This window comes from Vulpes vulpes, chromosome 8 (assembly GCF_048418805.1).
Source record: "Vulpes vulpes isolate BD-2025 chromosome 8, VulVul3, whole genome shotgun sequence".
Taxonomy (NCBI): Eukaryota; Metazoa; Chordata; class Mammalia; order Carnivora; family Canidae; genus Vulpes; species Vulpes vulpes.
The window spans coordinates 77664916-77681076 of NC_132787.1; the positions used below are offsets into that span (position 1 = coordinate 77664916).

The following is a 16161-nucleotide window of genomic DNA, read 5'->3' on the forward strand; positions in this document are numbered from 1 at the left end:
TCTCAGAGCAAGTCAGATAGCTAATAAAATATACAGAATATGAAGGTGCACAACAAATTATACAACATATGCAACAAAACCAAAAGAAATAGCAAGTAATATGCCAATTTTTCTGCAAACTGAACTTACAAAACCTCATGAGACTATACCATTATAATGTGCACATAGCTCTCTCACCATGCATGCAAACATAATCTTTAGAAGTAGAAGCAGGGGTGCCTGGGTGGCTCAGTGGTTGAGCAGCTGCCTTTGGCTCCGGTAGTGATCCTGGAGTCCCCGCAGGGAGCCTGCTTCTCCCTCTGCCTATGTTTCTGCCTCTGTCTGTGTCTCTCATGAATAAATAAATGAAATCTTAAAAAAAAAAAAGGGTAGGAGCAACACCCAACCTAGACAATGACTAAATAAAATTCACCAAAAGTTGTTTTCATAATTTTAAATCTTATATTCGTCCTCCAGAAAATAATCTTTACAATATCTGTGTACAAATTAGGAGAGAGGAAAAAAGGGAACATAAGATAATCAACACTGACCTGTGTTCATGGACTGATAATTATTTTTGCACCTAAAAGTTCCTGAAACTTTAAGGAAAAAAAATTGAGACAAAAATCTATTATCAGAAATATCTGGCTGCCTCAGTTGGTGGAATGTGCAACTCTTGATCTCGGGCTTAGGAGTCTGAGCCCCATGTTTGGTGTAGAGACTACTTAAAAACAAAATCTTTAAAAATAATCTGGAGCACCTCAGTGGTGCAGTCAGTTAAACATCTGCCTAAAGCTCAGGTCGTGATCCTAGGATCCTGGGATGGAGCTCCGCATGGGGGTGGGGGGGGTCCCTGCTTGGCGGGGAGCCTGCTTCTCCCTTTCCTTCTGCCTGCTGCTCCCCCTGCTTGTGCTCTCTGTCAAATAAATAAAATCTTTTTTAAAAAATTATTACTGTAATTAAAAAAAAAATACTGTAGTCCAGCTTTCAAATTGAACAAGTAATATTTCAAATAGGATTTTTTTTTTAAATCAGAAATCATTCTACAAAAGTGAATTGTCTATAACAATGGTGATTGACAGCTTATCCTAAGAATTTTGTTACAAAAACACATTCTATTCAGAAGATAATTAATAGGGGCCCTAGGCTCCTGGCTGACTCAGATGGTAGAGCAAAATGACTTTAGATTTCAGAGTCTTTTGATCTCAGGGTCCTTAGTTCAAGCCCGACACTGGGTGTAGAGATTATTAAAATAAATAAACTTCATGAAGATAGTTAATAAGATAGGTTAATGTTCCTTTTTTTTTCATTTTTTTATTTAAGTAATGTCTACACCTAACATGCGGCTTAAACGCTAGACCCCAAAATCAAGTCACATGCTCTACTGACTAAGGCAGACAGGTATCCCGAGGTTAATGTCCTTTCTTATCCTGGCTTATCAATTAGAGTATAAAGGTGTTCTTAAATTCATTATTTGGATTTTCCATCATGTTAACTTTCCCCACTTTGCCAGCTTGACCTCTGATCCTCTCAGGGCCTTTATGTGGAACGCTAGTGTGGCAGGCATCTCTCCCATGGCTACCTCTTTCTCATCCTTTAGGCTTAAACTTCAATGTCCTTTTTTTTTTTTTTTTAAGATTTTATTTATTTATTCATGAGAGACACACAGTGAGAGAGAGAGAGAGAGAGGCAGAGACACAAGCAGAGGGAGAAGCAGGCTCCATGCTGGGAGCCTAATGTGGGATTCAATCCCAGGACCCCAGGAACACTCCCTGCGCCAAAGGCAGGCACTCAACTGCTGAGCCACCCAGGCGTCCCCAACTCCAATGTCCTTAAAATCCTTTCCTTTTCTATCCAAAAGAAGTGACTTCTGTTATTCCCTATGTTAAGGTTCTTGTTTAACGTCAGACGTGTGAGAAATTCATTAATTCAGTAAATATTTACTGAATGCCTTAACTATGTGCCAGTCTCTTACTCTAAGGCACTGGGGATGCATTAGTGAACAGAAAAGATCACTACACACAAAGCTTACATTCTAGTCCGGGAAAACAGACAATGAAAACAAACACAATAATTAACTATATTTGAAAGTGATAAATGATATGGAAAAGAGCAAGGTAGAGCAAGGTACAGGGAATTAGAAACAACTTGGTGGGGTGGTCCTGAGGTACGTGTATGTGAAAACAGCCAAGAGTCTACTGTCTTTGGAGCTAAATGAACAAGGCAGAGAGCAGTAAGAGTGGAGGTCAGAGGGACAGGAAGCAGCCAGAGAATATGTTTCATAGGCCAACACTTCTCTTTGTATCCTATTTAATTTTCTAAATAAACTCATGAACAGTTTCAAGTTGCCTACACTCTTACACATCAATAAAATAAAAGAGAAGATCAGAATGAGGGCAGCCCAGGTGGCTCAGCGGTTTAACGCCGCCTTCAACACAGGGCCTGATCCTGGAGACCGGGGATCAAGTCCTGCATCAGGCTCCCTGCATGGGCCTGCTTCTCCTCTGCCTGTGTCTCTGCCTCTCTGTGTGTGTGTGTGTGTCTGTATGTCTCATGAACAAATAAATAAAATCTTTAAAAAAAAAAAAAAAAGATCAGAATGACACCCCAACTGTTCCCACCAACAGACTGATCTAATCCTGAGGCCATTTTCTTCATTTCATGGTGGTGGTCTCAACTACAACAGAATTTTTATAGATGTAAGGTCCATGGGGATGTCTCCAAAAGCAAACCAAGATCTCAGGGTTCATAAACCAGAAATGCCCTAAACCAGATCTTACATCCTGGGACTCAGAACTGCCCCAGTCTCTAGAAGGTACTTTGGAGGAAAGGTATTAGCTAGACAGCTTCCGACATTTTAACACTATGAACTCTCATAAGTCAAACAAATAATCTTCAAAGTTGGTTTGGAGGAAACCAGAGCACCATTAGTAATCCATGGTTCATATAGTTTATGGCTTTTCATATGCTACCATTATAATAAGCTCACCTACTGCAAACAGTCACAAAGCTTCTGCTGTCAGGCCTAAAGTAGGAAACTACTTTACATTATAACAAAACTGTATTCTTATTAGTTGACCTAGTCCAAAATTTTACAAATTCCCTTCAATACTACATTTCCTAGCTTCCTCTTTCTAAAGCTGAAAGAGGAAAAAATAATTCCCTGAGAGAAATACAATTATGATTCTAAATATAAAAAGGGACTGAGTTACAAGAGTGACCTGCTGAGAAGATCTGAGCAACGTGAAGAAATCTGCAGATTTTTTTTTTTAACATTTATTTATTCATGAGAGACACACAGACAGAGAGGCAGAGACACAGGCAGAGGGAGAAGCAGGCTCCATGCAGGAAGCACGATGTGGGACTTGATCCTGGGACTCTGGGATCACGCCCCGAGCCAAAGGCAGATGCTCAACCACTGAGCCCAGGCATCCCAGAAATCTGCAGATGCTAAATATTCAGTAACATTTAATATCATAGGTAATTATAAAAGCAAAAGAATATTCAGAATCCTGCATAACTCTCTAATCTTCAATCTCTAGTTTCAAAGAGTCCAGGACTGAAAGTAAAATCACCTCTTATGCCCTTTACCTAATTCCTCTTCAATGGAAAACAATTATTTTTTAATATTAGAATCAAGAACACTTAGCGTTTATACCTTGTTGAGTTCTTCTATCCTTCTGATTAGGTACGGGTTACTGGAGGAATTCTCAAAGTAGACATAATCTGTAATTAAAGGAAGTAAAGACCTTAATCTTTTCAACAGAAAGTTCACATTTGTCAATCTATGACTTTCTATATTAGGCTATGCACATTCAAAATGAAGCACATAATTCATTCCCGGTTAAAAGCAAATTTAGCAATACAACCTTAATATATTTTCTCATGCCTACTATTCACAGACCCTTATTTTCCTGAAATTTTCATTTAACAATTAATGTTTTATCAAGCTCTCTGAGCCTTTCATGCCACACATCACTTCTTTAATAATAAACAAAAAGACTCCTCATCACCGAGTAGTCAGGGCTGACTAAACATGTGTCTTTCATGCTATAACTGCTTCCACATCTTTCCCCTCCAATCCAATTTACCCTGTAGTATGCTTCTCACATAAAACTATTGACCTAAGACAAATTCAGAGCATCTTGAAAAGCTTAGCAGCCCAAAGTACATTTCAATCACCAACTTAAAAAAAAAAAAAAAAAATCAGGTGAGCAGAATAGGTAAGAGGAAGCACACTGACAAACTTTTCCACAGCTCTATCTGGGATGATGGGGGGGGTGGGGGGCATGAAAGGGGATTCCCTTTCTGAGAGACAGAGCTCTCTGGAGATGGTTATCAGGATTTTGTTATGCTCTTTGCCATATTTAATACAGATCCATTTGGGGTCTTGTTATTAAAAAAAAAAAATCACCGCAGGCTTTCAATAAAAAAGATAAAAATTTTCAAGTGTGGCTTTTCCTCTCATGCAATAGGCTCACTGGAAACTTCCCACTGTGTGTTTATTTGAAAGGCTGGGCTGCATTGTTATTGTCTATCTTAGTGGCTCTTTCCGTCGTCTCTCTTCTGCAAAGTGGCCTCATTTGGCCAGGCCATTCCCACTACCATCCATCAGGAGCTCAGCTAATGAGCAGAGAAGACCAAGTCTCACACACAAACACGCCACTTATCTGAATTATTATTCTACCAAGAAAGAGGGAGGAGGGCGTCGTGAGTAGGGAGAAAGTTTGTTTGACCTTATTTCTCTTTTCTGCAGAGGGCTGAGAAGGCAGTCACCAGAGCAAACGTCCGGGCAGAGCTCAACTCCCCACCTCTGGCCGCGGTGCCCTGGCCCCACTACGCCCCATCTGGGGGGGGCTGGGCAAGAAACGGGAGGGGGGAGTGAGGCAGGAGAGGTGAAGGGCCCTATCCCCGCAAACAGGCCTGTCCAGCTGTGCCCTGGCTGAGCCCCCATCGCCCCCACCCCCCACTCCCAATTGAAGGGGTGAAGGAGTAGAGCGGGGGACGGTGTCCCCCCATCCTCTCCAACCCCCACTGCCTGGAAGCCACGCAGGGAAAGAGCACCCCATTGGGGGCTCGACGGCCGACACCCAATGGGGGCGTCTTGGAGGGGGGCAGCTGAGAATTCACACCCCCAAGCACAGGCCCGGCCGGCCCTAGAAAACTGAGCGGGGGTGCGAGCGAGGGGGAAGGTGGGCGCCGGCCCCCGGCGGGCCCCGGCCGGGGGAGGGGCGGGTGGCGGGGGTGGGGAGCCCCGGCCCCTCCTGCGGGCCCCGGCGCCCCTGCCCCCCGCGCCCGCGGCCCCCGGCGGTTAGGGTGAACTCGCCCCGATCCCCCACTCCCGGGGCCCGCTCCCAGACGGGCCGGGTCGGGCCGAGCCTTCCTACCTCCGACCCGGTACATGTTGGCCGCCATGTCCGCCCGCCCGCCCGCGGAGCCCGAGCCGAGCCCCGCCCGCCGCGCCGCGCCGCCGCCGCCGCCGCCGCCGCCGCCGCCGCCTCAGCCTCGACCGCCTCAGCCTCCGCCGCCGCCGCCGCCGCCGCCTCGCCGCGGGGGGGAGGGGAGGGAGGGACCGAGGGGAGGGGGAAGTGAAGGGGAGGGGACGCCGCGGGGTGGGGGCAGGTTCCCGCCCCCAGCGACCGGCCTGCCAGGCCGAGAGGGCCGGGCCGGGCCGGGGGAGGTCGCTGCCGGGCCCGCGGGGACCTGGGGAGGCGGCGGCTCGGGGCCCTCGCTGGAGGTGGACGACCCCAGGGCAAGGGTCGTGGCCGAAGCGGAGGCCTGCAGGGGCAAATGCGGACCTGGAGCTGTTGGAGAATTGGGGTGGGGGCAGGGGCTCAGGCTCTCCCGAGCCCTCACAGACCGAGCCACCGTACCCTGTCACCTGGCCACCCGCAGACGGGTCTTCCTCCTTGCTCCGTCCCTGGGGAGCCCTTGTCTGCAAGACCTTGAGCACGTGGGCGCCTGCCTCAGGGCAAACACTTGGAAACAAATAAGTGCGCCCAGCAGAGCGCCTGCCTCATGGTGGTGATGGAACCCGCATACCCTGGGGCCAGGAGGACCCCGGGTGCTACCAGCTTCCCCAGGGAGGGTGCTAGCTGGAGAGAAGTCTAAAAACACTGACCCCCTCCCAAGTCACCCCAACTGCATTGACAGGTCTATCAAGTTCACCCCACACCTGGGCTGAACAGAACCCACTCCCAGCCGAGGCCTGGCCTCTAGACAGGCCCTATATCCAGTGCTGCCCTGCCAGGAAAAGAGGCCCTTAGGAAAGGGACCCTACCTATTCGCCATTCCCACCCCCTCTCCACAAAGGGGGAGATGGTTTCAGTCCCCTTACTGTTGATGGACTTTTAACTACTCATGTGCCTAACGCTTTTAAATCATTATTTTCCCATGCCAATTCTCTAGGCAATCCCAGCATTCTCAGCCTCCATTCCCTCACAGAAACAAACAAAAAACCAAATTGAATTGAATCTTAGCTGGCAGTCCCCCAAATGAATGCAAACAACTTTTTAAAAAGCCAACAGCACCTGACTCTTGATTTTGGCTCAGGTCATTATCTGGAGGTGGTATCCAGGCACACCGCACCCCCCCCCCCCCATGCTCAGTGAGGAGTCTGCTTGGGATTCTCTCTCCCTGTCGCTCTGCCTCTCCTCCAAGCGCTCTCTCAAATAAATAAATCTTGATAAAAATTTGTTTTAAATTGAAAAAATAAAAAGCCAATCCATTCCAAACTACTTCCAGACATCATTATATAATCAAGGGTAAGATGATCCCTCACTGTTGTGAGTTGTTTGTGGAGTTTCTGGTGATTTACAGCTACATGTTGGTGACCCTGGGTATGGGATCTGTGCAGGGATGGGCAGTGTCCCCAGAAAAGAAGATTGTGTTGTGTTTGAATGGTGATGGCATATGTGATGGTCCATGATCACAAATTATTAAAGTGAAAAAAATAATGCTCTATATAGCTGAGGCAAAGTAAAAAATAAAGCACATTTGCCTGAATTACCTTGATGTTGTGTGTCACCCAAATTTCTTCAGGTACAAAATGAGAACATTAATTCCATTTCACAGGTGGGGTAAGGATCAGTTGTGACAATATATGAAAATGCTTTATAAACTATTCAGCATAGAGCACTATGCAAATAACAGGTGTCTGTTGTTTCTTATTAACTCCATAAAGTTTCAGATTCCCAAGGGTTTTTACGCCATGTGTACAGTGTGAACCTGTGTCAGCTCTCTTCTGACACAGAGAAAAAAGCAGAAGTGTTCTGTTATGCACACTGACTAGCTGTTACCATAATCCTTTTACTGGAGATCCCACAGAAAACGTATTGTGACATATCTGACATCACTCTCTCCATTTCTGTACTGACAAATAGGTTGAATAATTCACCTGGAGTCATCCAGCAGTATTGGGATTATAATTCTGCCCTTTCCTCTGGCCTAGAATTCTCTAAACCAGGAAGCCTTTCTCCAGTGAACAGGCCTCTGGACACCATAAATTACAAAGGAATGCATCACAAGTTTTAAAGTGTTTGCCCATTATTTTTAAGTAAATGAGCAAGGGATCCCCAACATCTCTTCTTTAGTGATGAGGATGGCTGGCATAGAGAGAAGGGACCTAATATGAAGGAAGCCCTTGACATGTGATGAACACTTTATATATTTACATTTTTAGCACAAGCCTTTGCTATAGGTGTCAGTCCGTAATCATATTTTGAAGAATTTGAGGCTCAGAGGGGTTAAGTGTCTTGCTCAAGGTCTTAAAGCTAAATAGCCAAAGTAGGAGTGAAGTTTAGGTCTGGTTGATGGCATGGTTGTGAGCTGAACCATGCAGCCTATGGAGGTGGAGGTGCCTTTGCTATCTTTGAAGATTAAGACTTTTCCACCCTTTGTCTGGTCCAAGGGTTTCTTTTAATCTCCAAACACTTGCTAACCTCCCATATGGCAGTACTTTTTTTTTTTTTTTTTTTTTAAGATTTTATTTATTGGGATGCCTGGCTGGCTCAGTGGTTAAGCATCTACCTTCGGCTCAGGGCATGATCCCAGGGTCCTGAGATCGAATCCAACATCGGGCTCCCTATAGGGGCTTGCTTCTCCCTCTGCCTGTGTCTCTGCCTCTCTCTCTCTCTCTCTCTCTCTCTCATGATACATAAATCTTTAAAAATAAAAATAAAGAAGACATGTCTCTCAGACCATGCCAGAAATCCCAGGGCACATCCAGCCTCCTGTGGGTAAAATTTCCTGGCACGGCTATTGTGATTAAAGAATCAAGATAAGAGATTTCCTAAAGGCCCAAGACATTCCTTGTGTCAGTTTCTAGCATCCTACCACTTAGCTGAAGAGAAATGGATGTTCAGGAAAACGTTAGATGAGACAGAGTTGGTTTTTGTCATAATCTGAGGATGGAGTTTTCGAGCAGGCTCTGCGGAGCTGACTGAAGGGTCTGGAAGCTTTGTGATATCAGGAAAGGAACTTTTGTGAGGGATGGGGGGTATAGAATGTAACTAATCTGAGAGTAGATGCCAGGCTTTGAATAAAGGACTATATTTTATTGTGTTTTCTATGATTCATCTCTCTCTTTTTTTTCTTATCTTTCACAAACTTATTTAGTAACATTCTTTTGGAAAGAGGCAAGCCTGTCTCAGCTATTCTAAGGAAGTCTGGATTTTAAAGGTGGAGGAATGTATCCTAGGAGAAAGGTAAGGGTACAATAGCAAGAATCAAAGCAAGCTAGCCCCTGAGGGAAAGAAAACCAGAGTCAGGAGTTTGGTAGTTTCTCCTGTGAGGGAGGTTCTCCTTCCATCTGTCCCTGTGCTGAAAACATGAAACTCAGGGTCAGTCCCAGAAGGTCTTTTTTGGAAATGTGCATTTTAGGATTTCATGGTTCTCTCGAGCCCTCAAAGGGGAGCTGGCTCAGCCCTTGGGTTGCCTCCACAAGGAGGTTCCTACTCTGATGACAACATTGCTTCCAGGTAGCAGAAAAGTCACAAAGGGGACAAGCATGAGCTCCTGGAAGGTTGAACTAGTTGATCTTAGAGCTTCCCCTTTAGCCTGCCTAGTGCTATGAATTTGATGGCTGGACAGTACAGGGCGTGGAGCTAGGAAAGAGAATTCTAAGGGGCAATGGGAATGTCTAAGGGATATTACAGGAACTGTTTATAGGAATGACTCAGGCTTCAGTAAAGGGGATGACAGGGCAGAGAGTCTAGGCAAGAGATCAGTTGGCAGGCTGGCGAAAGGGATGATGGCCTGACCTAGAGTAGAGGCAGTGGGATGGGAAAAAAGTAGAAGGATCTGAGAAAGACTTAGGAGGTGGGGGCTATGTGACCCAGTGGCTCTGGGGAGGCATAGAGTGAAAAGGTAGCACCAAGTTATGAGTAACTGGGTAGAGAGAGGTATGATGTGGTGAGTTTAAAATACTGTAGGGGAGGCAGTACCTGGCTGGCTCAGCAGGAAGAGTATAAGACTCTCAATCTCAAGGTTGTGAGTTCAATCCCCACATTGAGTGTACAGATTACTAAAAACAAAATAAACTTGTTTTTTAAAGATTTTATTTATTTATTCATGAGAGACACACAGAGAGAGGGGCAGAGACACAGGGAGAGGGAGAAGCAGGCTCCATGCAGGGAACCCGATACGGGACTCGATCCTGGGTCACCAGGATCATGCCCTGGACCAAAGGTGGAGTTAAACCTCCGAGCCACCAGGTCTGCCCACAAAATAAGCTTTAAAAAATTAATTAATGAGGGGATCTCTGGGTGGCTCAGCAGTTTGGCGCCTGCCTTCGGCCCAGGGCAAAATCCTGGAGTCCCAGGATCAAGTCCCGCATCGGGTTCCCGGCATGGAGCCTGCTTCTCCCTCCTCCTGTGTCTCTGCCTCTCTCTCTCTCTATGTCTATCATAAATAAATAAATAATAATTAATTAATTAATAAAAAAATTATAAAATACTGTGTCTGTCTGGCTGGCTCAGTTGGAGGAATAATGTGACATTTGATCTCAGGGTTATGAGCTCAACCCCCAAGTTGAGTATAGAGATTACTTTAAAAGATAAAAATCTCAAAAAATAAAGTTAAAAAATAAAACAAATAAAATACTGTAGGGAAGGCAATTTGCGGGGAGGAGGGATAGTTGACAGGTTCAGTGTTAAATGGATTGTGTTCAAGGTGCTTTTGGAAAGATCCAGATAGATGTTTCCTCTTTAGGACAGAGGTGGATGAGTAGGCCTAGAGCTTAGGAAAGAGATCTGGGCTGGAAATATCTTCTTCTGTGTCACCATCTGCACACAGCCCAGTCTGTCTTGTCTAAGGAATAAACCAAACCCTGGCCCCAGGGGAAGAAGCAGGTTCCCTGAGTCCTTCAGCTTGGGTAAAAACAGGTTTAGCAGGTCCAGGTTCAGGAGATCAGAGTCCAGGTCCAAATGTGCAAACAGGCAGGGCATGGGCAAAGAGCCACACAAGTCACTGACCAAGACAGATAGTGAAGACGAAGGGGAGTGCCCAGGGCTGACCATCTCACAAGGGTCAGTGAGCAAAATTCTCAGACAGAGCTCGAGAGTTCTGCTCTCAGCTCTGAAAAAGCAGCCAGACTTGGGAAGAAGGAACACGGAAAGCCAGAAAGAAGGAAAAAGGAAAGGATACAGTCTGAAAAAGCAAATCTGGCTATTTCCTACTTACTTTCTTGTCTCTAAGATGGTATAATGGGTTGAATGGTGGTTTCCCAAAAGATATGACCACCTAGAACTTGTGAATCGGATCTTATTTAGATAAAGTGTATTTTCAGATGAATTAAGTTAAGGATCTGGAGATGAGGTCATCCTGGACTAGAATGGGCCCTAATTACAATGACAAGTATTCTTATGAGAGACAGAAGACACAGAGTGAAGAGTGGAAAAACCATGTGAAGGTGGAGGCAGAGACTGGAGTTATTCAGCCTGAAGCCAAGGAATGCCAAAGATTGCCAGCAACCACCAGATCATGGGGAAGAGACATGAAACAGATTCTCCCTTAGAGCCCTTGAAAGGAATCAACCCTGCAGACACCTTGTTTTCTGGGTTCTGGTCTCCAGAATTGTGTGGAAATATGTTTCTGTTGTTTAAAGCCACCCAATTTGTGGTAATCTGTTATAGCAGTCCTAGGAAACTAATACAGATGGTATCCACAACTCAACTTTAAGTAAACATAGATTCAGCCAGAAAACACTGAACATTAAATGCAGAGACTAGGGGACACAGAATAAGAGAAGAAAAGAGAGACAGGCAGAGAAAGAAGGGGATCCAATACTACTTCATCTAAATCCTGTCTAACCCCTTGAGACAAAGCTTGGCTGACCACATCTTGGTCTCTCCTTCTAGCTGTCTTGGTTGGCTTAGTACTAAAAGAACCCCCGATTGCTATGACCCCCAGCTAAGAGCCAGTGGAGGCATCCCAACATTTTTTCTTCACTAGCACACCTGAAGGATGTCACACATTCCCAGGAGCAGCAATTGATTACCAATATGGTGCTGTACCAATTAACCTCTTAATTGGGTTCTTTTGTCAGAAAGCACTCTGGCTACTCTGATCCCAATCCATACTTCTATAGTGGTTGGTGTGGTGGAGGCTACCAAAAATATAAGACTTGTCTACAAAAATGCCCTTTTCATTCAACAAATATGTATTAAGCACTATTGAAGGCAATGAGGATATACCAGTGACTGAAACAGACAAAATACCTGTACCCTCGGAGCTTGTATTCTAGTGGGGAAGACAGACAATGAGAAAGTAAAGAAATCAGTTGATATGCTAGTATAGAATGATAAATGTTCTTGACAAAATTAGTCAGGATAAGGGAAGAAAAAATGATGGTGATAATCAGGAAGATCTCTCAGATGTAGTAAGAACTAAAAATGATGGAATGGAATGAACTATTGGAACATCTGGGGAGTGACATTTCACGTAAAGGGAATAGCAAGTACAAATTCCCCAAATCAAGACTCAGCTTGACCTGATCATGACCTAGGGAGTCCAGTGTGAGTAGATGAGATCAGGGAGGAAGCGGGGTCCAGATCACATAAGAAATGATAGGCCATGGTAAAGAGTTGGGACTTTATTCTAACTATAATGGGAAGCCTTTTTTTTTTTTTTAAGATTTTATTTATTTATTCATGAGAGACACAGAGAGAGAGAGGCAGAGACACAAGCAGAGGGAGAACCAGGCTCCATGCAGGGAGCCCAATGTAGGACTTGATCCCGGAACTCCAGGATCACGCCCTGGGCGGAAGGCAGGTTCTAAACTGCTGAGCCACCCAGGGATCCCCTAGATGTTTTTAAAGGAGTGATGGAGATCTGATTTAGGTGTTTTTAAAAGGTTACTTAGGCCATAAAGAACACAGATAGAAAGGGGTAGTTATGACTTCCAGTTCAAAAGAACGTGATTGTTGGGACATCTGGGTGGCTCAGTCGGTTAAGCGGCAAACTCTTGATTTTGGCTCAGGTTATGATCTCAGGGTACTGAAATTCAGCCTCCTATTGGGCTCCCCACTCACCAAGGAGTCTGCTTGTCCCTCTCCTTTTCCTCTCCCTGCCCCTCAACCTGCCTCACACTCTCCCACTCTAAAATCAATAAACAAATCCTTTAAAAAAAAAAAAATGATGGAAAAAAAATCATGATGGGATGCCTGGGTGGCTCAGTGGTTGAATGTCTGCCTTCGGCTCGGGGAGTGATCCTGGGGTCCCAGGATCAAGTCCCACATTAGGCTCCTTGCATGCAGCCTGCTTCTCCTTCTGCCTATGTCTCTGCCTCTCTCTCTCTCTCTGTCTCTCATGAATAAATAAATAAAATCTTAAAACAACAACAACAACAACAACAACAACAAAAACCATGATTGGGGCACCTGGGTGGCTCAGTTGATTTAGCATCTGCCTTCAGCTCAGGTCATGATCCCAGGGTCCTGGGACAGAGCCCCTCCTAAGGCTTTCTGCTCATCTGGGAGCCTGCCTTTCCCCCTCCCTCTGCTGCTCCCCCTACTGATGCTCTCCTCTCACTCTCTCTCAAATAAATAAATAAAATCTTTAAAAAAAAAAAAAGCATGATTGTGTTCTCTGTTGTCATCAAACCTCCTTTGAATAGTAGGAATTCAAAACTCACCAATCTAAAATTTATTTGGGGGGAGATGCCTGGGTGGCTCAGTCAGTTAAGCATCTGCCTTCAAATCAGATCATGATCCCAGGATCCTGGGATGGTTCCTACATGGGGGTCCCTGCTTAGCAAGGAACCTGCTTCTTCCACTCCTGCTCCCCTTGCTTATACCCACTCTCTCTGTCAACATTTTTTTTTCATTTAAAAAAATTTATTTATTTATTTATTTATTTATTTATTTTAAGATTTTATTTATTTATTCATGAAAGACACAGAGAAGGCAGAGACATAGGCAGAGGGAGAAGTAGACTCCCCGCAGGAGGCCGATGTGGGACTTGATCTTGGAACTCCAGGATCATGCCCTGAGCCAAAGGCAGACACTCAACCACTGAGCCACCCAGGTGTCTCTAAAATTTATTTATTTTTTAATTTATTTATTTGAGAGAGTGCATGTGTGCAAGCACAAGCAGGGGAAGGGGCAAGGAGAGAGAGGAAAAAAGGGGAAGCAGACCACCCACTGAGCAGGACTCCATGCAGGGATAGATCTCACAATCCTGAGAGAATGACCCTGGGGATCATGACCTGAGCCAAACCAAGAGTCAGACACATAACTGACTTAGCTACCCAGGACCCTCACCAATCCAAAATTTGTGCTGATGAAAAACCCAAACTCCTCCTGTGTTTCATTGGTATGATAGTGAAAGAGACCACGTCAAACTCCATCTGTGGTTCTGAGACCCGTATGTAATGGCGATGGGGAAAATGGCAACATATACTGGCCACTTAAAAAAATTTTAAGTACCAAATCACTATCCCATGTTGGAGATAGGGATTACTTTAAAAAAGAAAAAAGAAAAGACAGCAAAAAATTTTTTACCAAGTAAGACAACACCTAATCATGTAGGCTGTTCTTCCCCTTTACCTCTAGTACTTGAACAGCTTTTCATGGGCCATTAACCTCTTCTTTCAGGTGAATTCATCTTTGTAATGGGGCATATGGTAAGACCAGTGAATTCCATGGATATGAGCCACTTACTACATTTTTTCATCTTAAAAAAAGTTTCTTGGTTGTAAGTGATGCTCTGTGTAATAGCATGGCCTGAAATAAAGCTTTTTGAAAGTTTAAAAAAAAAAACAGAAAAATCACTTGAGCTGTTCTGCAGAAGATAGACTGGGGAATACAAACAGGGAGACTAGTAAGAAGGCTAACAGTTTAAGGAGGAAGTAGGTAACAAATGTTGGGAATAAAATCATAGCTTCCATGGCCAATGAAGATACTTTTTTCTTTAAGATTTATTTATTTATTAAAGAGCAAGAGATCGTGGTGGAGAGGGGCAGAAGAAGAGGGAGAGAAAGAATCTTAGACACACTGTTAAGTATGGAGCCCAATGTGGGGCTGGATCTCACAACCCTGAGATCATGACCTGAGCTGAAATCAAGTCAGACACTTAACCAACTGAGCCACCCAGGTACACCAAAGGAGATGCATTTTTAAGGCAGAGCCAACGGTTCTTGCTAAAGGTTTGGATGTAGGTAATGAGAGGATAAAACCAATGGACATTAGTACTTCCAAATGCTTGTAGATATGTTTGGAGGTGTTATAGATAAGTGGATATGGGCTCGGGAACTCAGCACAGAGATCCAGGCTAAAAATGCAAATCTGTGTAGGCAATCCATGAAACTGGGGATTGAGCAGATCAGCTGACAAAGACTGTAGATGGAGAGGCCAGCAGAGGCTTGAGCCCTGGAGCAAGCCAGCACTGATAGCAGGTTCTGTACCCTGGCTGTACCAGAGGAACTACTACAAAACCAAGCCCCACCCCCAGGGATCTAGATTTAATTAATGTGATGTGGATCCTGATTTCCAGTTTAAAAAAAAAAAAAAAAAACTTAGGTTATTCTATTTTTCTTTTAAAAGATTTTATTTATTTGAGAGAGCGCACACATGCGCATGAGCCAGAGGAAGGGCAGAAGGAGAAGTAGACTCCCCGCTGAGCAAGAAGCCTAGCTAAGGGCTCAATTTCAGGATCTCAGGACCCCAGGATCACAATCTGAGCCGAAGTCAGATGCTCAACCAATTGAGCCACTCAGACACCCCTCTTAGGTTATTCTTTTTTTTTGAGAGAGAGAGAGAGAATTAGCAGGGGAAGGGACAGAGGGAGAGGAAGAAGCAGATTCCTCACTGAACAAGGAACCCAATGTGGGGCTTGATATGGGGCTCGATCCCAGGACCCTGAGATCATGACCTGAGCTGAAGGAAGATGCTTAATCAAGTGAACCACCCAGACACCCCCTTCTTAGGTTATTTTAATATACAGTCAAGATTGAGAACTACTCATATAGTAAACCAGGAAGAGGAGAGGCACAGAGGCAGCCTGAGTGAGCAGTGAGGTAGGTAGGAGAAAAACCAGAAGAATACAGGTCCCAGGATCCAAGTGAATAAGGGAAGGGTTCAACTGTGACAAACCACAGCTACTGATGACCAGTGGATTTGACAAGGTGCCAGTCATCAGAGGCCAACTGCAAGCCATCTTTCCTTTGGTGGGTCCTGACTCTCTAGATATCTAAGCAGCTCAAAATGAATTAGCAGAGCTCTGGCCCTAGATAGTCTACAGAGTGGATGACTCCAGGCATAGAGAGGGGCCTTATGAACCTCTCAAACTGAGGGATAGAGACTAGAGTTTGCTCTTTTCATCAGCTCCTTTTATCTCTATCTGTAGGTTTATAGCAGCTGCCCTTTCTAAAAGAGACTGAGGGAAGTTTATTTGCACTCTTGATTTCAGAAAGCACGGAATATGTTGAAGGGCTTAAAGCTATACTTTGAACTTCTGGATAAATAAATCGCTGTTTATGTTTCCTTTTATCTCTGCAGAGTTTGGGAGGAAAAAAAGCATGAGTATTACAGAGCTGCCCCAAGGAGCTTCTTCTACAAAGCCAGGCCAGGACCATATTATTAATGGCGACTAACACAGTGTTTCCCATCTAATTGCACAGATCAGAGTGCTGAGGGGCTAGCTCCAAAAAGAGGGTACCCGGAGGCAGTTTAATCTTTTTGAGGT

General features: G+C 44.8%; 1 protein-coding gene across 24 annotated transcripts in view; it reads right to left on the reverse strand.

The window, feature by feature from the left end:
* Positions 1-16161, reverse strand: part of MTA3 (metastasis associated 1 family member 3) — a 220688-nt gene that overhangs the window by 163550 nt on the left and 40977 nt on the right. For 15 of the 24 annotated variants that reach the window (XR_012003145.1, XR_012003151.1, XR_012003144.1 and 12 more), the window contains one exon: positions 3638-3705. Coding sequence is in view for 8 of the 24 variants with exons in the window: in XM_072767199.1 (XP_072623300.1) it covers positions 3638-3705 (68 nt within the window). In the remaining 16 variants the exon portion in view is untranslated. Of the gene's footprint in view, positions 1-3637; positions 3706-5366; positions 5505-5777; positions 5943-16161 lie in introns of those variants that run through there. The other 9 variants (XR_012003148.1, XR_012003147.1, XM_072767203.1 and 6 more) reach the window with 4 other exon arrangements.